Here is a 21,326-nt window from a genome sequence, read left to right as displayed (position 1 = left end):
ACTATGGTAATAGGAGGCCCATGATGGTAGTAAGTGATGAGAGGAGGCGTGTGATTGTGGTAAGTAGTCGCTAATTGTGCTAAGTTATGGGGTAAACGGCGGTGGCTATTAGTGATGGTAGTTGGTGGCATAAAAAGTGTTGGTAATGGTGGTAGGAGGTTCCTTATTGTAGTACGGGTGAAGATGATGATTATATACGTTGTATATACTTGTATGTATGTATATATTTATATTCGCGAGATATGCTTTATATAAATTAGTGATTTGTGATGGGCAAATTAGTGATTTCTATAGTTAAAAATAGTAATAAAAAATTGACCAGAAACTGGTTTTTAGTTTGTAGGCTAATTTGGTTTGTATTGGGGTAAGACTCCATATAGGCTATATATATATATATATATATATATATATATATATATATATATATATATGGACAAAGAGAGGCTGTTAAAATTTTATCTGATACACACACAACACCCGCCTGAATCTTTTCATTTCTATTTTTTTAGAGGATAGTTAACGGATTAAAGGATAAGATGTTAAGAACATATACATGCATCATTTCCTTTTTCTAATCATAAATTTATTGCATTGCTATATATTTCATTGTTCGAGACTTCGAGTCTTTTAGAGTATGTATCAATAATTTAGCTAAACAGTGTCTAGATCACCTCCACCATTATTTTACTTCATAATACGAACTATAATGTTTTAATGCAACAGTATTTTTTTACAGAAGGATGTGTATCTGGCCTATACTCAGTTCCTTTCCTAGCCACTGAGTATGTATCATATCTATGAAAACCGCAGAGGTAAGGAAATTACAAATACCTTGCAGAAAATTTAAGAGAGCGAGAGTAATGAAAATGCTCAATATGTGTTTAAAGACTTCTTCCTCAAAGATCACAGCAAGGGATCCATTATGGTTCCATGCAATAATTACCATAGCCTGAAAGAATAAGGTGTTAATGCATAATGTCTGCAGTAATGTGTTTTAATCAAATACCGAGGATTTAAAATTACCTGAAGTGACAATATGAAAAATACCCACATCCGATCAAAACTTCTATATAAATGCAAAAATGTTCGTACTTCAACAAAATTTGTCTTTGGCTTTTTCTTTCCAGAAATGATCTGATCACGTCCCTGTAAGTTAATGCATGCATCTGTTAATAACCTTTCAGATAGCATACAGAGATAATCGAGGTATGTCATAATAAAGACCTTGCCACGGTTCGACAATTAATAGTTTAGTGGACGAACATAAATTACTTAATAAGATGGTAAATGATAGACTTAAGAAGAAGACTCAAAAAATTATGAAATATTTTATTTACTCCGAAAAGTTTCCTATGAACTAAATCTACATAAGAATATGTTGCCTGATGGGAACTTCCCCCACATTGCGATATCGCCTTGAAGTTCTTTGTCAAAATGTGATCATCATCATTCACAATAAAGCATAAATTACAACCACAAGAGCCTTGTTTTTCTTAGAAAGAGAATATTCCTTGTAATAGTGTAGGGGTGTAAACACTAGTATACAATTAGTGTGTAGTAGCGTAGTTTATCAAGAAAAACAAGTTACTTTGCTTAGATCTGTTAGGCAAAGTTTGTAAAGCAAACTACACTGAAAGTACAACAGTTTACAGATCTTGTTTCTTGAATTTTTTAAAAAGTTTCTCTTTAGTTTGTCTATATGTGTTTCTAGAGATTGTATTCAACACAACCCCCCCCCCCCCCCCCTCCATCGTTGTAGTTGTTGGGAGATAATAAAATTATAACTAGATATTAAAACTGCTCAACAGGTATAACATGAGGTTTCCATCTGTATATAAAATACCATCCAGATTGTAGGCAGTGTGTGTGTTGTGTGTGTGATGTGCATTATATGTGTGCGCGTGTACATTTACTGCAGCATCAGGCCTTTTCTCTTCCGAATGCACAAAAAAAGCTGATTTAATATCCATAGGCCATCCAAGCTTAAAACATTTGTCTGTCCTGAAAAGCAATAGCCGGCAAATGTTGGCAGATTGTCAAGAAAATTATGAACCACGTTTGATTAACAAAGATATAAATATCTACCAGAAATATTCATTCAGATCATCATAGTTTCTCCATGCTGAATGGCTTGCTTTACCGTTATTATGTCTCCTGACTTCCTTTTGCACACAAATACACATGTAATCATAAAATTTAGTAAATACTCCTTAAAAAACAATATCTATGACTATATTTATATAGTAGGTATAGTTATGCCAGGTACCTTAAGCAAGACTTCATATATCGGCGTCACAACATTTTGAAGAAAGGATTCTTCACCACGCATTGTCGTTTGATATGCACCTCCGCTTACCGGTTGAACATTGCTAAATAGAATTCCATTGATCTCGTCCGACATCTTATATATTTTTTAAAGACAATATGGTTAATTCCCAAATAGTGAAAAGAACAGGCACAAATAGTTGACATACCAAATCACAATTAGTCTTTAACAGTTAGCACAAATATATCCAGGTATCACAAATTCACTACACTTTATATTCATGAGTTTTATAATTAGTTATATGATATTCTCCTTATTTCATTGTGAAGAAACTTGAAAGCGGATACTTAATGATTGGATCCCTGTGGGTATCCTTAAATTATTGCTATTCTTTCTTTCCAGAAAAATGATATATGAAGTGTTCAGGAAATCAAGACAATATAATACTTCCTTCGTCCAAACCAATTTCTTTACATATTCCATTTTGGGATGTCCCTTCCAATTTTTTACATTTCACAAGTTCCCAAAGGTAGTAATTATTAATAATATAAAACACTAGTACAACCACTACATTCCTCCTCATTTTTAAATTACTTGTCATTTATTTGTTAAATATTGATAGGTCCAATGACTTTACCTAGTTTTCATCTCATTTTACTGATTTTAATCTCTTTTCTTAACCTCTGTGCACAACCCATTTGTAAACAAATGGGTAAGATGGAGTAACATTTTAACCTAGAATTGAGTCGTAGAGAAGAATCATTTGGTAAGAATCATGTACTAGTCGGAAATATATTTTAGAAAAATAAGCCAAGACTTATAATTGTTGGAACAAATAAAGAAAAATATAGCTATGCTTAACTGAAATTTTGTCTTAATTCATTGACAGTAATTTTGAAGCTTCTCCGAAGCTAGAACATATCTATAATAATACAGGAGAATGTGTTAATTACATCATTTTTATGCAAAGAAGCAATATAAACTCTCTGGGTACTCTGGATAAGATCTTCTAAAACTTGTCAATTTTTTTAAAAAAAATGGCAGCTTGGGAAAACATTGTTCTATCCTCATTGCAGGGAACTGAAAAATTAGTTCCTCAAAGCCTTAAAATAACTTGATATATATATAAACTATTAACGACAAACATCAGATGTTATGTTTCTTTTAGTCAGTGCAGACTAATATTCTGGGGGTTGAATTGGGTGACCTGAATAAAAGTGATTTAGGTTTTTAAATCCTTATGCTACTTGTGCCAAGTGGCCTTGAATTTGCATCACTTTTTTACGGTTATTATATTAGCAATGGAGCTTCTGTATATGTCAATATAATTATCATTACAGTATAATGTAGCTGTTATTTAGTAGTTGTATATAGCTGTTATTTACTAGCTGTAAATCAGTGATTTGTGCAGTTGTATTAGGCTTGACTTAGGCTAATAATTGGGGATTCTGTAGGCTGATTTCCAGGCAGATATAGTGAGATCTGCTTGCTGATTTTTAGCGCTAATTAGCTCTGCTGTACCTATAAATACAGGAGCTTGTTTGTATAACAAATCATCGGAGAAATATAAGCTTTTTCTCATATCTTTGTCATGGTATCAGAGCTGGTTATTTGAAAATCTGCTCTTGTACTTCTTGTCCACCTTAATAATCAGTGTTTTTTTTTAGTCATCTTTCTTGGAATTCATCTCTTGGTTCTTGTTTTTTTTCGAATCATGTCATTGGAGCAATCTAACAACTTTCTTGTTCGTTTTAATGGGAAGAACTACTCTGCTTGGTCTTTCCAATTTGAGATTCTTGTCAAGGGAAAAGAATTATGGGGCTTTGTTGATGGAACGGAATCTGCACCTGACTCCAAAGAAAAGGAGAAACTTGCGAAATGGAAGGTGAAGGATGCTCAGATAATGTCTTGGATTCTCGGGAGCATGGAACCGTCTATGATTCTCAATCTCAGGCCTTACAAGTCTTCTAAAGATATGTGGGGTTACTTGAAGAAAGTTTACAATCAAAGCAACGCCGCCCGACGTTTTCAATTAGAGCTTGAGTTGGGACAACTAAGTCAGGGAAGCATGACAATTCAAGAGTTTTATTCTTCTTTTGAGAATTTGTGGAATGAATACACTGATATTGTGTATGAGAGTGTTTCTGCTGAAGGACTAGTTGCTGTCCAAAGTGTACACGAGACGAGCAAACGTGATCAGTTTTTAATGAAATTGCGGGGAGATTTTGAACCAGTCAGGTCCAACCTCATGAATAGAAATCCAGTTCCTTCAATCGATACTTGCATAGGTGAGCTTTTTCGAGAAGAACAACGGCTCATGACACAAACTTTCATCGATCAGAAATCACAGAATTCTTCTCCAATTCCTGTTGCATATGTTGCCCAAGGAAAGCATAGAGGTGGAAGAGATATGAGTAATATCCAATGCTACAGTTGCAAAGGATTTGGACATGTTGCTACTAATTGCACTAAAAAATTCTGCAATTATTGCAAGAAAGCTGGGCATACTATTAAAGATTGTCCAATCCGGCCTCCGAAGAAATCTGAGACTGCTTACAATGTCTCAGTTGGATCCTCAAATGCTCCGAACTTTGGTCAGTCCTCTGTTACTCCTGAAATGATCCAGCAGATGATAGTTAATGCATTTTCAACTTTAGGAATTTCAGGTAACAAAAATTCTGCCCATAAGCCTTGGTATTTTGATTCCGCTGCTTCAAATCACATGACTAGCACAACAGTACCCCTAAATAATGTTCAAAAGTATAAAGGGGATCTTCATATTCAAACTGCTGATGGTAACTCTTTACCTATTACTGCTGTTGGTGATATTTCAACCTCTCTGAATACAGTTTTTGTGTCCCCAAAGTTGTCTACTAATCTTATATCTGTTGGCCAGTTAGTTGATAACAATTGCACCGTTCAATTTTCAAATTCTGGTTGTTTTGTGCAGGATCAAGTGTCAGGGAAGATGATCGCGAAGGGGCCTAAAGTGGGACGTCTCTTTCCTTTACTCCCATCACCTTCTCTAGTGTCAAATTATGTCTCTTGTAATGCCGTTGATTGTAATAATCAAGTGTGGCATAAGCGGTTAGGACATCCAAATTCTCATGTTCTTAGTATTTTACTTAAATCTGGTTTGCTTGGGAATAAAGTTTCGAATTCTTCAAATACAGACAATATTCATTGTGCATCTTGCAAACTTGGTAAAAGCAAAACACTTCCTTTTCCATCACGTAAATCTCACACCACCAAAGCTTTTGAACTTGTGCATACAGATGTATGGGGTATTTCACCAGTGGTATCTCATCAACATTACAAGTATTTTGTAACTTTTATAGACGATTTCTCTCGTTATACTTGGGTATATTTCCTTCGATATAAAAGCGAGGTCTTTAAAGCATTTCAAACTTTCCATGCTTTAATCGAGACACAATTTTCTGCAAAAATCAGAATTTTGCAATCTGATTCGGGTGGTGAATATACATCAAATGAATTTCAATCTTTCCTTCAAAATCATGGAATCATATCACAACGATCTTGTCCATCAACTCCACAACAAAATGGTGTGGCCGAGAGAAAGAATCGTCATCTTCTTGATGTCGTTCGAACTCTCCTCATCGAGTCTTGTGTTCCATCTCATTTTTGGTGTGAAGCCCTGTCTACTGCTGTTTATTTGATAAACAGATTACCATCTCCCACCTTAAACAATGAATCTCCCTACCTCCGTTTATATGAAGATGCACCAGATTATTCTGATCTTCATATTTTCGGATGTGTTTGTTTTGTTCTTCTTCAGCCACATGAAAGGAACAAACTTACTGCACAATCTGTCAAGTGTGCTTTTTTAGGATACGGTGGTACCCAAAAAGGTTTTCTTTGCTATGATCCTAATACTCGTCGTATTCGTGTGTCTAGAAATGTAATTTTCTTTGAAAATCAGTCATTTTTTTGCACACAAATGACTTCACAACTCCCATCGATAGCTATATTGCCTCATTTTCCCGAGTCATCAGCCCCATCACAAAGATTTAAACCAGGTCATGTTTATCATAGACGCACATCTCCCACTATGGCTCCTGCGACTCTTTCGGACGCACCTGATCCTGTTCTACCGAGTTCCAATGATCCACCTCCTGTTCGGAGAAGCTCTAGAAATTCAAAACCTCCCGACAGGTATGGTTATACAAATCCAGTAGCCATGTCCACTACTTTATCTCCCATCTCTATTCCCACTTGTTATAAACAGGCTATGGAACATGAGTGTTGGCAACAAGCAATGGAAACAGAACTTCAAGCTCTTGCAGAAAATCATACTTGGGACGTTGTTTCCTTGCCTCCAAATGTTAAGCCAATTGGTAGCAAGTGGGTTTATAGTATGAAACTCAAGTCTGATGGCTCATTAGATCGATACAAAGCTCGGCTGGTTGCACTTGGCAATAAACAAGAATATGGTATCAACTATGAAGAGACATTTGCACCAGTTGCTAAAATGACCACTGTAAGAACCATTCTTGCTGTTGCTTCCTCTAAATCTTGGCCTTTACATCAGATGGATGTCAAAAATGCTTTTTTGAATGGGGATCTTAAAGAAGAAATTTACATGAAACTTCCACATGGCATGGCATGGATAGCTCCAAATAAAGTTTGCAGGTTAAGGCGCACTTTGTATGGGTTGAGGCAGTCTCCTAGAGAATGGTTTGATAAGTTTCGCCATACTCTCATCAACTTCTCTTTTACACAAAGCCAATATGATTCATCTCTCTTCTTTCATAAGACACAAGAAGGTATGGTCTTTCTTCTGGTCTATGTCGATGATATAATCATCACAGGCAGTGACACTGTGCTCATATCAAAACTCAAGAATATGTTGCATAGTACATTTCAAATGAAGGATCTTGGGGATCTTAAGTATTTTTTGGGTCTAGAAGTTCATTCTCGAGATCAAGGTATATTCTTAAATCAGCATAAATATGTCAGAGATCTTATTGAGTTGGCTGGTTTAAAGGAGGCTACTGCTGTTGATACACCAATGGAAGTGAATGTTAAATATCGAAAAGATGAAGGGGAGCTTTTGCCTAATCCTTATTTATATAGACAATTGGTTGGTAGCCTCATCTATCTAACAATTACTAGGCCTGATATCTCATATGCTGTCCATATAGTTAGCAGATTTATGCAATCACCTCGGCATCTTCATCTTGTTGCAGTGAAGCGTATTATTCGATATTTAATTGGGTCACCTACGCGTGGTCTATTCTTTCCAAAAAATTCTGATCTTCATTTGACAGCATATAGTGATGCTGATTGGGCTGGATGTCCGGATACTAGAAGATCTACAACTGGATGGTGTACTTTTCTTGGAGATGCATTGATCTCTTGGAAGTGTAAAAAGCAAGATCATGTCTCAAAATCTTCCACGGAGGCTGAATATAGAGCCATGTCTGCAGCTTGTGCTGAAATTGTTTGGTTACGTGGCCTTCTTTCCGAGCTTGGAGCTTCTCAAATTAATCCTACTCCACTCCATGCTGATAACAAAAGTGCCATTCAGATAGCTTCCAATCCAGTATTTCATGAACGAACAAAACACATCGAAGTTGATTGTCATTATATCAGAGATGCATTTACTCGTGGTGTTATTGAACTTCCTCATGTTAGTACTAATCTTCAAACAGCTGATGTGTTTACAAAAGCTTTGACACGTCAACGGCACAAGTTTCTTAATGGCAAATTGATGCTACTAGATTTACCAGCATCAATTTGAGGGGGGGTGTCAATATAATTATCATTACAGTATAATGTAGCTGTTATTTAGTAGTTGTATATAGCTGCTATTTACTAGCTGTAAATCAGTGATTTGTGCAGTTGTATTAGGCTTGACTTAGGCTAATAATTGGGGATTCTGTAGGCTGATTTCCAGGCAGATATAGTGAGATCTGCTTGCTGATTTTTAGCGCTAATTAGCTCTGCTGTACCTATAAATACAGGAGCTTGTTTGTATAACAAATCATCGGAGAAATATAAGCTTTTTCTCATATCTTTGTCAGTATATATCAGCAAAAGTGAGACTTCTTAAGCAACAGCGTATAAAGGATCATGTGAAATTGTTGTCAAAACAAAGAGTTCAGGAATTTATTTTCTAAGATTTTTCTACAAGAATATTAAATCTCATACTCATGTGCCTTCATCAAGGATTAAACCATCAACCTTTTGCGACTAAGATGTGAGAGGTCTCGCCAGACTCTAAGTCTGTGTATGTTGACTTCTTATTGCTGGTTAATGACATATTATATGTAGCTTGTCTAGGTAAATTTTGCATTCTTTACAACTTGCTTGTCTAGCAAGGAATTGTACTGGTTCGGTTTATGCACGGATGTTCTACTTTCCAAACAATCTACAAGATGTACATTAGAATGCAAGGCCTAGGTGTCAATAACAAGAAATTCTCCTGTATTCACCCCTCCTGTCAGCAGTATGACCCCTAATCTTATGAAATTTGAAAGGAAGTTCCACATATCTCTTTTGAGGGTAAGTTAAAAACAAAAGCCTAGTAGTTGGAAGAAACATGTCACCTCATAAACGGTCCTCTATATTGCTAAGCAAGACATCCATGTGAACTTGGTCAAAATGTTTGATGATGCAGAACATAGCCAACTTAATTAGAGACAACCAATTAAAGATTTTCTAAATCAGAATTATCTAAAAGGGAAACAAGACATCAAATCGGCCTTGCAAACCGGAAGAAATAGGCTCACACTAATTAAGGATTGACAATAAAAATATAAACTAGGCAAAGTTAGTACTATAAGAGCTAACTGTCAACTTGCAAAATTTTAAACATATTGAGCACAGTTATAAATAGAAGTACTTAAAAACTAATCCATATTTACTTGCCAGATTAAAATCATGCAAACCTTATGGAAAATATAGCATATGCATTCCGGCATGAATCGAATATTTGATGCTTCACCCCAAATAAGAAGATAGAGCCCAATATAGAGAAGCTCTAGTTGTTTTCTATCGGAACCTTGTGGATACCTAGATACACAGGGCAGAGAGAGAGGTAGAAATATGACTTTGAGTGTACAGAATATACAGCAAACATTATCAAAATGAGCTAACATTATGTAGTTCCCTGGATCACAAAGTAGACTTACATTATATTTACCGGATGGTGCAAATAAGCACACCAAGACCGATAGTTTTTGAAAATTTTATCCATCAGAAGATGTACTGTATTGTTATCCAGCTGCATTATAAATCTTATCAATTTCAACATTTTAATAAGACAAATTAACTGATAAACATCATAGAGTATGTGACTGCAGTAATAATAGCACCACACTCAAAGAGTTACAGAGATGTAACTCGTAAACTTATGCATGTGATACACACACATGTGTATAAATGTTTTTTATTTGTTAACTGAAATATTTGGGTATAATAAGTAGATTTACCTGTTCATAATTCTCAAACCCTTTAGTCCTTATGTCAATATTGGCAAGTAAAAGTATCAAGTGCTCCCGCTGATTCGCTACATTTCCTTTCTTAGAAGACAAATGATGAGAAAACAGTCAGTTAATATGATTTGTTACCTTAAGAATAACCATGTAAAATAAAGTGATAATATGAGCAATTATATTTAATATTAAGAGTAATCATTATAATTTTACTACGTAAGAAGCAATTTTAATAAATTAGAAAGAATGTCTTATGAATAAAGAATGTTAGGCAATCAAGTTTTACATTGTCAATTGTCATAGTTTAAGGTGACAACTTTAATTTAGATCATATCAGTTACTAGTGATAATCATAACATCACAACATTATTAATCAAACTTATTCTATATGGGAAATTCAACCGATCCTGCTCCCCTCTCACCCTCTCCCTCTCCCTCTCTCCTTCTCTCCCTCTCTCCCCCTCCCAGGAGCACAGAGTCTCCCTCTACATCTCCCCCCCCCCCCCCTCTCTCTCTCTCACACACACATTTAAATTCCTTTCCAAATTGTTAATCCTGCATCTGCCCATGGAAGTTCTAGTGAAGTTATATTGTTTGGCTTATACAATATCTCTTGCACTGGACTTTCTCTCACTTTACTAATTTTTCCTGGTTAACTCAGCTTATTGATAGATACAAGATGTCTGAAACCAAAAATAATTAAAAAATCCTAAAGAATAAACTATACTAACCTGGGAAGCATGGAACCACATCAATATTATGTATATACCGTGTGAGTGAAGATTAAATAATCAATGACCACTGATATATAATCACTTATTCTATGTCTACTCTTTACTGCTTTCTACTGTAGTCAGTTTGCTATCCAAGATAATTACGAATAACTAATAATGTTTTATAGTTAAGTACTAAATGTCAGTAAAAAGCTGCTGGCTTTCCACCGGCAAAATCAAACGCCTGATAGGTCCCTAACCTTGTGAGACTTATTCTTTTAATTTGTTCAGCGCCTAAACTGCTTGTCTAGAAGTTTGCCTAGGGATCGTAATTTGCAACGAAAGCAAGGACAGTTACCTGAAAGCCAAAGACAGAAGAAAGCCATTCAAGAATATCATTGACAGACCTATGTCCTTCATCTAGTGGTCTGAGAATCGGAAGATTTTGGACATCGCGTAAAGCTCGAAGGGCTGCTTTGACCTGAATATTGACAATTAACAAAAAGCATAATGGTCTGGAATTTCTTAAGAGACCCAAAAAAGCCCGTTTGAATAAACCATTGTAGAACAACCTCTGGGAGTTCCATGATTGGTGGTTTAACTGCAACAGCGTACAAGGGAAGAATGTTATAATGCTCATGTTGTTCTTTCTTCTCTTCAACATCTTTGGCATAACTTTGGGTCTGCAACAACAGTATAAGTAGAGGGTATTTATGTATTAAGTAAATAGTTTGTTAGATACAACACCTTTCTAAGAACATGTATTTGAGTGCTTATGCAAAACAAACCTGTGGATCAATTTTTGAAGCAGGTACAACCGTCTTTAACACATCATACAATACAGAAGCAATTTGATAAATCTTAGCCATCTCCTCACTTTAAGAGAAAGAAGAAGTTAAATAGAAAGAAGTAGCAACTCTAAATATATCATAAACATCCAAATCCCATGATCAAGCTTACGGTTTCTTTGTAAATTGTCCATCTCTGATATTTTTCTCATAAAAACTCTGGTAATATTTCTGAATCTCTTTTGGGTCACTGTTTGAAAGTTGAGGCTGTGTCTCTTCTTCTTCCTACAAGAACAGACATAGTTTGTTGCTTTACATTGAAATCATCATTTAGGGAAAAAATTCTACATCTTACATATATCAGCTATGACATCGAGAACTTTACTCACTAGGTCATATTGAAATATTTTATGTAATGTAAAATTGTTTGGTAGCTGATTGAGGTAATATAATATAATATTGATCAAGCCTATCTTCACCTTCTCAATTGCAAGCCAAAACTTCAGTAAATTATGCTTATACTATCACTCTAGAGAAGTGACTATATATTTCTAGTTTGTACCACATGAAAACATGTAGGAAGTAATATTTATTAATGATCCAGCATATATGCAGAGAAATCTCACAAAATACGATAGGCAGATGCAAGTATTTGATTTAAAATACAGAGAAAAGATTCTTATATCAACCTTTTCAAGTCTATGTAGCAGGTAGGTCTTGAACTGCCTAACACCACGTCCACTTGATTTTGGATCCATATGGTGAGCCTTCTCAAATGCATGGAAGCGACCTAAATGGAGGTAACAACAAAATCATATCTACGACGAGCTCTGGAATTTTATAAAACACCTGAGGCTTGTTAAAATTTAAACATTATGTCAGCTCACTGTTGTCAACAAAATTCATCAAGGAAATGTCTACTGGCTTACCTTAACAACATCACTTGTTTAAACTTATTTTCGAACTTAAGACTTTCCTTTTTAGAATTCCATCAATTTTAGCACAGAAGTCATAAGATGTTCACATGCATATACTTCAGGTTACAAAAATTTAATATTGCAAACTTTTACTCTTAAATTACAAGTTTTAAAGAAACAATTCACATATTTCAAAACTAATGTTAATATAATAGGAAAAAAAGGTAAAAGAGTTTCTAAAGGAAGAGCTTTTCTATTCATTAGTTCTTTCAATAATCCAACTGTAATGATGCAAATTCTAAATTGTATACTATAAATTTTTACAAGATACAAAAAGCAAAGCATCATTCTTATAACATTCTGAACTGCCTAACACCACTAAGTCCACTTCATTTGGATCCATATGGTGAGCTTTCTCCAATGCATGGATCTGAATGGAAATAATAACAATATCATATCCATGATAAGGAATGAATTTTTATTAAGCGCCGTTTTTCCATTTTGGAGTACCTGAGGCTTGTTTTAATTTAAACCCTATAACAACACATAGTTTCTCAAGAAAATTCATCAAGGAAAACATACAGAAAACTTTTGTCGTCCATTACTTGACCAGTTGACCCCATTATAATACAAGTGAACTCAATGTTTTAACTGCATATGAGGATGACAACAGTTTTGGAATTAAGCGCTGAAAATTGTCAATGGCACCTTTCTGCCTTTGACTAGGAACTGAGTGAGATAAAGCACCACATCTGAAAAGTTGCACTAACATAAGTACACAGTTTTACATGATGAATGGTCATAGTTCTGATATCAACGACACAAGGGTACCAACCTTGTTCTGTATATAAGTCCTTTAAGGTAATGGTTTGAACATGGTAAATGTGCTTTAAATAATGATTTTGCTCTGTTTCCCTTGTCTAGGGACTTCAAGTATAAAACTAAAAATAATGATCTTGCTCTGTTTCCCTTGTCTAGGGACTTCAAGTATAAAACTAAAAATATCAAGCTATAAACATAGAACTTTCCCTTTGGCTTATCTAAACAAGTTTACAAATACAAAGTTATATCCGAACTTGAGACTTCCTTTTTCGAATTTCATCAATTTCATCACAAAACTTATGAATTATTCACATATATAATTTTAGGGGACAAAGAATTGATATTACAAAATTTTACTTAAAAAACACAAGTACATAAACAGTTTACATAGTATATAACTAATTTTAATATAATTAAAAACAAAGAGGAAAGTTTTTGTAGAGCACAAGCCTCCTGATCACCTTAAATTCTATCATTTAAAGCTTTTTTAATATCCAACAGTAAGGATGCGAAATTCTATACTGTATATACTTCATGAGTTCATGATACAGAATAGTATTATCTCAATTTTATAGCAACATTGTTTTTCGGTTACTTTTAACAACATAGAATTATCAATTATTATTAACACGATTGTCATAAATTCATCCTCGCAACTCAGTGTAGTGTATAGACTACTAAAACTCGCCCGGTTCAATTATACTCAAAACAAAAAAACTTGTAAAATTATATGCCATAATGCCTTACTAAACAAAAAGGAAAACAAAAAAAGAGTCTTACACAAATAAGCAACCCTAGGGTTATCATTTTCGACTTCATTGGCCACGCGAAGAATAGGCGCAATGGAGGCGAGAGACGAAGGCACCAGCTCACTATCCACAACCTCGGAACCAGGATCAATCATGGTAGGGTTACGTGTCATTCTCCGGGAAAATGACCTCGGAGGGGCGGCCATGGCGGACCAGAACAACAAGTGCAGTCAGTAGAATGTGTGTAACAAGTACTTATAAGTTGAAAGCAAATGAGCATAGCAGGGAACATGATATATGTATATATATAGAGATAGAAAGAGGGTGTTATTCTTGGATTGTTGAAAGAGGCAGGAGATTAATGATTAGAGGAATTTTTGGTGAACAAGTAAGGAATTGAGGGTCTTTGGTGGTGGGCACCAAATTCCAGTTTTTGAATCTGCTTTGTATTTATACTACTACCGCTTTACAACTCGGGCTCAAAATGCTATGCTTTCGGGTCAAAAATGTGTGTTCCGTTTTTCTACCGAATTACTGATTACTATCGAAAGAGATGTGAGCGTAATGAAATGAAATTTGTACTCTACTAGATTTGAGGTCAACAGAGAAAACGTTTATAATTCATTTTTTTTTATCATTTCATCTCAAATTATTTGAGTTAAAAATCCAACTCAAATGTTCTGAAATGAATGCTCATTTCACTTTTCGTTCATGTTTTCCTACAATCTTCATCATAGAAATTTAGTATCACTCATATTTAGTCAATGTAAATTTAGTATCACTCATATTTAGTCAATGTTATCTCATATTCTCTTCTATCTTCATTCTATTCTCTTCTCGTTCTATTTCATTCAACTGAATGCAACCTAATGCAACCTAACTGTTTTATACCAAAACTTCAAATTATGTATTCTTCCATTTTCTAATTGCTACGCTTAAGTCTGGACTCGTTCCATTCTAGCTTTCGTCTTTTCTGTTGTCATTGATAAGCTAAATGGCGGTGAACAGGTGAAAGTAGTAGCAATACTACTGGAAAAAGTATGAAAAAATATATTAATAATACATATAATTTTGTTAAACATATTCTGTAAAAGTCACTGTCTCCTTAGAAAATCTCGAAAATTATGTGTTAAACATATTCTGTAAAAGTCACTGTCTCCTTAGAAAATCTCGAAAATTATGTAAACATGTTCCGTATAACAATGCTTCTTGCTAAATTATTTAGCCGTTGAGATTGAAATATCTGTTTACATCACAAACAAAGATGCAACAGGCTGTTTCAAGGTCCTCCGACTGGGTAGCCAGTATGCGATACTTGAAAGAGTCTCCTTTGCCTCTTGCAAGAAACATAAAAGGACCTAATCAAGATAAAATCCAACACTCACTCAAAACTAAATAAGTTGAAAAATATGCAGACCTCATCCTAGTCCCATCGAGTAGGGAGAGGGAGACTGTTTTTGCCAAGAGCCTCAAATAATTTTTTTTTAAAGAAAACTACAAAAGAAAACCCATATAATAGGTCAGAAGAATGCCGATCACCTAAAAATAAACTACAAAGGAAGCCCCACTGATTCAGAAAATAAACTGTACAAAACTCTCTTATATCAGCATCCTCATCCATTTACACCAACAAATGTTATAGGAAATACGGAAAAAACCCTCAAAAGTTGCAAAAACACAACCATCGAACATCCCTCTCTTTTTTACTTTTTTTTCTTTTCTAAATACGTCGAACAGCCCTCTTGCATACAACTTTTTCGCAAAAACCTCTCTGAGCAGGTAGGCTAATTGGTCAAAAGGTTACTCAGAAGGTTGACGAGTGATAACATATCACCATCATTCTATTCATGTATTGTATCAGATCTTTGGTTATCTGATCTGCAGTCCACCTCAGCAGAATTACCGCTCTCCTTGGGAGTTTCAACTTCCATACTTGCAGTGCGGGTCTTCCTGTTTCTACGATCCTGCAAAGTCAATCAAAAGCAATTGATAGATGCCCAAGTTTCTCAGAAAGATTACTATTTATTAATTGTTACCAGATCCCATTTAGCAGACTTGTTCACTATCATACAATCAGATTTTAGAAAGGGAATATGTTTGACATAGTTGTCGCGATACCCAGCTAGTCACAACCAAAAGGCAAGTCTAAAAGGTAGATCAAGATTTCCTGAACATCTCGACTAAGTCAACATCCGACCCATAAAGAACGTGACCTAATCTGATAATGTCCCAAAACCTGTCTAACACTGTCATAGACAAATTTATGAAGTCAATGACCATGCTGTTTCTGATAAATTTGTTTGACTGACCACACTTTTTTTTTTATCAAATGTTTTTCAACTCTTTCATAGAGGAGCTTATGAACTTGATTTGTGCTTGAAGTAGTTGTATACATATATGAATATTGTTGTTTTAACTTGTCACCTGGTTGACCAATAGTCAGCAAAGGTTGAGAGGCCAGAACAATCTATTATCTATTATTTATACAATATACAATTTCAGAGGGTTGGTGTCTGCCGTGAAGTAATAGAAAAGAGAGGATAGAGGGTAGACCAGACCAAAAGTAACTCATTACATTCTAAAACAAGTGACATAGTACTTTGACAATTGACAAGATAGACGGGTGCTTCAGACTATAATTTATTATAATGATGGAACATATATTAATTTGCTGGTTTGCAGTGGTCTAGTATTCAACTGGGACTTTAATGGATTGTTTTTAATCTATGGATTTTAATGGATTGCATGTGATTTTGATTTTGTGCGGATTCGTGATAAAATGTCGTAGAGTTAATACAGATTCTTTGGGATCTAAGCACAATGCTGCAAAATCTCATGGATTTTGACGGGATTTCAAAAAACTTAAAATACACTGAGCAATCCCACGAAATCCATCACTTTATGAAATCCAAAAAAATCCATCAGTATTTGAATACCATCAGATTTTAATGGATTTTAAACAATCTCAATTGAATACCATCGGATTATTAAGCATAATTTAAAATCCTGATTGGATACCACCAGATTTTGTAGTATAATTTAAAATCCCAATTGAATAGCCCAATAATTTAATGGATTTTAAACAATCCCAATTGAATACCCTCAGATTTCATGCATGAAAAAAAAATCCTTTAAAATCTCAATCGAATACACCCCCTATATGTGTGAGGTGAAAGCATATTATATGGTAGATTGGGATTCATATTTGATGATGTTAAGTGCATTGCTCGAAACAAGTAGGAAATATGGCTAAGCCAATGTGCAAAACTTTGACCTACCTTGAAGGCTAACTAAAAGGATATTAAACAAGGCAACAGAAATATGGCATTCTTGTGGCAACAATTTTCAAGTCCAAGCTGATATCATTGCTAATTGCACACAAGGAGTTGGTCTCCCTAAAACTCATGGGAAAAGAGACATAGCAGTGGCACTAAACTGGAATAATTTGTGCGGGGATCAGCAGGAATCAGCAGAGGTGCTATGATTTGTAAGCTTACAGTAAGATCTGCAGGTGCTGTGTGAAGTCAAGTGACCTAAATGAAATATATATTAAGCAGGGGACAGTTCAGGACGATATTTACCAGTGAATCTATATTACTGACATCAGTCTTTTTGGCTGCTGATTCTTTTTATTTGGTTTGTATGCAAAGTTAACCAAATGAATCTTGCAATGACCTTATGAACATGTGATTTATGTAAAACAAGAAGTAAGAGCAAAATATAGGAAGTATAAAGAGAACATTAACCCAAAGGAACTGATCAGTACCTCACGATGAGGGAATTCATCTGCTTCAAGCATCCGAACAACTTGACTCATTTTTGGCCGTTTCTGTGAGTCTGGGTCGACACACCTAAGTGCAACCAGAAGTGCACATTTCAGAGCACGTGTTGGAGGCTTAATTTCAAGATTTGGATCCAAAACTTCCTCAGCTCTTCTATCCCCAACCATCATTTTCAGCCATTCAACAAGGTTAACCTGTCACACAAATAGGAATTTTAGAGGTGCAACTATAGACACTCTACATGTGAATTTTTATATTTACTCCAACAAACTAGAAGTAGATGAATAGACAGTCAGATAAACTAGTCAAAATCAAAAGAATAACTGGTACGGCCTTCGTACCTCATTGGAGGGCCGGCTATAGTCCACCGGGTCCCTTCCGGTAATTGCCTCGAGAAGGAGAACCCCAAAACTATAGATGTCACTCTTTTCATTTAGCAAGCCAGTGTTAGCATACTCTGGAGCCACATAGCTGGAAATTACAGAAGATACTGATGTTTGACACCATACCGTATGATAAATTTAAATTTCTTACTCAACGGCTAGCAGACATGTGTATTAGAAAAGGGCGTACATACCCAAATGTTCCCATGACTCTGGTAGTTATATGACTTTCTCCTGAATCCAAGAGCTTGGCCAATCCAAAGTCAGAAACTTTGGAATTGAATTCACGATCAATCAGGATATTGCTCGATTTTATATCTCGATGAATGACTTTAGGTTCAATAGCTTCGTGCAAGTAGGCAAGACTGCAGAACCACATAGAAAACAAGTATTCACATGGTTACAAGCAAAACAACATGATAAGATCAGCAAAGTAAATTTTACATGCAGATAATTACACTGACTGTAACACTCAGATGATTGATAACTGATAATAAATTTACAAGGTCCTAATGGAAGTAAAAGATATTGATGGAAGTAATTAGGCAGACAAGGAAGACTATATAATATGTACATGAAAAGAAAAAACATCAATGTTCAAGCAACTCGAGCATAATTAACTTACGCTTTTGCAGTGCCAAGAAGGACCTTCATACGGGCATCCCAAGTAAAGCTTCCACGTTCACGCATGGCCCCATGAAGCCATTGTTCTAAGTTGCCATTGTTCATATATTCATAAACCAGCATCCTGCAATAAGAAAGAAAAACAAAGTTGTTAGATCAAAATAGAAGTAAGGTGGACCATCCTGACAGAGAAGTACACTGACTGACTCGCAACTCAACTATTCTTGTTTACTTTTTATAGGGCATATACATATCTGAGTAACAAGACAAACTTTAAGTACATTTTTTGGATCATTTCAGAAACTAACTGATAAGTAAAAAGCTTGAAGCTTACCTGTGAACCCCTTCCACACAATAGCCAAGAAGTCGAACAAGATTCTTATGCCGAACATGACCTATAGCCTCCACTTCAACTCTAAATTCTCTCTCAGCCTGCCCACTACAGAAAACAATACGAGATGATTATAATAGAATATGCAATGAAGCAACCATAGAGTCGAGACTTGAGAGTGATTTTCCAAATTGCACGTTTGTTAATTTGTACTCACAGATTGTTTAGAAGCTTCTTCACTGCTACTTCAGTTCCATTGACTAGCGTTCCATGATAAACAACCCCATACCCGCCCTCCCCGATCACATTTTCAGCTGAAAAACGATTTGTTGCAAGCTGAAGATCTCTAAGAGTAAACCAATGACCCCAACCAAGATGTGACATTTCTGGCAAGCCAATTAAAGGAGAAGCTGTTACATACGAGGGCTGCTTTCGAACCGTACCAGAACTCCCTTCTTCACCTGATTGTGAACTGTAGGGCCTCTCTTGATTATACAACGAGCTGCACTGGCTATCAGCATCACTTGATTTACTTCTACCTAGGTGCGCTAACAAGTTCTCAGAAGTCTTATCACTTGATTTATCAGGAACTGTGACAACTAACCTTTCTGGATGATCATTCAAATTTTGGACCCCTACACTGTCAACCCTGATATCTTTAGAGACAAAAGGTATTTGAGGGTTATTGTACTTCTTATTGGTCCTCTTAGATCTTTTTCGACATGTGACCCACAAAGATAAGATACACAGAATCAATACTATAAACGCACTGACCCCTATGCAAATGACCACCCATAGATGACTGCCTAAAACTTTCTTATTTAATTGTGCATTTAAATCCCCGGATGCCATTTCATTAACCTAATAACAAAACTAAATTGTCCTCCGAAATCTCAGGTTTCTGCGAAATCAACCCATAGCCTTCTCGATCCAAAAAAAAATGTCAAATATCTGCAAAACAATTCAATTGCAAACAAATTAATGTCATTCTACCAAAACCTTCTTGAGACTCTAGAAACTTGCAACATATACAAAGTTGTCTACAATTAAAAGTTGGTAGCAGTCTTAATCAAAGGGACTAATGTTTGAACATCCACTTGATTAGAATCTTACAGCAAGACACATCAAACAGATACAATTAACTAAGACAAGTCAACTAATCAATTAGTTACATACCAAACCTCAATACAGTACGCAAAACATGTCCACACATTCTCATGTACTAACTCTTGTAAACAACACAAGTAAAGGCCTTAACTTTATCACAAATGAAGCAAATCTAAATCTTGAAACATGGGGTGAAAGCAAATCTAACACAAAGGGCATTAAGATTAAGACAAAGAAGTTACCTTGGTGAATCAAGATTGAAGTAATTGAGCTTGAGATTCCCAAAAAACAAAAAGAAGGGGTTCCTTTTTGAGCAAATGGGCTCTGCAAAGCATAATGAATTATGCAATGCAGAGGGGAAGAAAACAACTCAGAAGGTGAGGAGGCGTAGTTTGGAAGTAGAAGAAGAAAGGATGCCCTCAAAGTGGGCCCTCGAGAATGAGTACTGTACAAATTTTATTAAAGGTGTTGGGACAAATTTCTAATCTTTAAAGTAAATGTTGAGATATACATGCTTGTATTTTCCTAGTATCATTATTTGAGTGGGTTAGAGTCCGAGAGCCTCCGGAGACTAAATATAATATAAAAAATATAATTTTTAGTAATATAGTGTAGTTTTAAAATTGATACTCCAACAATGCTCTCTATATCCTATATTTTATTCTTATCTAAATCCATTATGTCAAAGATTCAAATTAATGTAGTGGAGGGAATGAATTTTTTATTGGGATAAATATCAATGTCATCACTCGTTTGGTTAAAATATATCAAATTACTCACTCATTTGAAAATTGACTCAATTTAGTCAGTCACTTATAATTTTATATCAAAAATATCACTCCATCATTATTCGAAATTCTTAAAAATATTATATATTGAGTTTCTCACATTTTTTATAAATGATATTACATCCAAATGAAAGATTCTAAGTTCTAGTATTTTAGATAATATTTTTAGATTTTTAAAATTTATCTACTATTTTTTTATTTAAATCAAATAAAATAATCAAAAAATTAAAAATAAATAGTTGATAAAGTTTTAAAAATCTAAAAATATTATCTAAAATACTATAACTCGGAATCTTTCACTTGGATGTAATATCATTTATAAAAAAAAATGTGAGAAACTCAAAATATAATAGTTTTAAGAATTTCGACTAACGATAGAGTGATTTTTTTGATACAAAATTACAAGTGAGTGACTAAATTGAGTCAATTTTCAAATGAGTGAGTAATTTGATATATTTGAACCAAATGAGTGATGACATTGATATTTATCCCATTTTTTATTATTAAAAACAAGTTAAGAGTCAGTACATGACTCTTAAAATAGAGGGGAGAGAAGAGGCTCTTAAGTTTTTTAAGAGCCAGTCTCTTGGAGCTCATTT

The 21,326-nt window shown here is 34.9% G+C and overlaps 2 protein-coding genes across 5 annotated transcripts in view; both read right to left on the bottom strand.

The window, feature by feature from the left end:
* The window catches only part of LOC108222702 (callose synthase 7), a 29,397-nt gene extending 15,262 nt beyond the window's left edge, over nt 1-14,135 (bottom strand). The window contains exons 1-14 of one of the 4 annotated variants that reach the window (XM_017396587.2): nt 13,744-14,135; nt 11,914-12,014; nt 11,397-11,509; nt 11,225-11,312; nt 11,009-11,119; nt 10,795-10,917; nt 9,721-9,810; nt 9,421-9,512; nt 9,178-9,301; nt 2,267-2,401; nt 2,086-2,162; nt 1,908-2,001; nt 1,024-1,146; nt 832-949 (exon numbers count right to left, since the gene is read on the bottom strand). In XM_017396587.2, the coding sequence (XP_017252076.1) occupies nt 832-949; nt 1,024-1,146; nt 1,908-2,001; nt 2,086-2,162; nt 2,267-2,401; nt 9,178-9,301; nt 9,421-9,512; nt 9,721-9,810; nt 10,795-10,917; nt 11,009-11,119; nt 11,225-11,312; nt 11,397-11,509; nt 11,914-12,014; nt 13,744-13,918 (1,564 nt within the window). In that variant the 5' untranslated portion in view covers nt 13,919-14,135. Of the gene's footprint in view, nt 1-831; nt 950-1,023; nt 1,147-1,907; nt 2,002-2,085; nt 2,163-2,266; nt 2,402-9,177; nt 9,302-9,420; nt 9,513-9,720; nt 9,811-10,794; nt 10,918-11,008; nt 11,120-11,224; nt 11,313-11,396; nt 11,510-11,913; nt 12,015-13,743 lie in introns of those variants that run through there. The other 3 variants (XM_017396584.2, XM_017396586.2, XM_064094554.1) reach the window with 3 other exon arrangements.
* A 1,148-nt stretch (nt 14,136-15,283) lies between these two features.
* Nucleotides 15,284-20,322, bottom strand: LOC108222703 (probable receptor-like protein kinase At2g42960). Its single transcript, XM_017396588.2, has 8 exons — nt 20,182-20,322; nt 19,050-19,783; nt 18,836-18,940; nt 18,503-18,625; nt 18,072-18,242; nt 17,836-17,965; nt 17,479-17,688; nt 15,284-15,676 (listed from the first exon to the last, which is right to left on the bottom strand). Exons 2-8 carry the CDS (start codon nt 19,682-19,684, stop codon nt 15,554-15,556), a joined length of 1,497 nt encoding a protein of 498 aa, XP_017252077.1. The 5' UTR covers nt 19,685-19,783; nt 20,182-20,322; the 3' UTR covers nt 15,284-15,553.
* Between the last annotated feature and the right edge of the window lie 1,004 nt (nt 20,323-21,326).

The sequence above is a fragment of the Daucus carota genome, chromosome 5 (assembly GCF_001625215.2).
Source record: "Daucus carota subsp. sativus chromosome 5, DH1 v3.0, whole genome shotgun sequence".
NCBI lineage: Eukaryota > Viridiplantae > Streptophyta > Magnoliopsida > Apiales > Apiaceae > Daucus > Daucus carota.
This window is presented reverse-complemented; position numbering and strand designations above follow the sequence as displayed.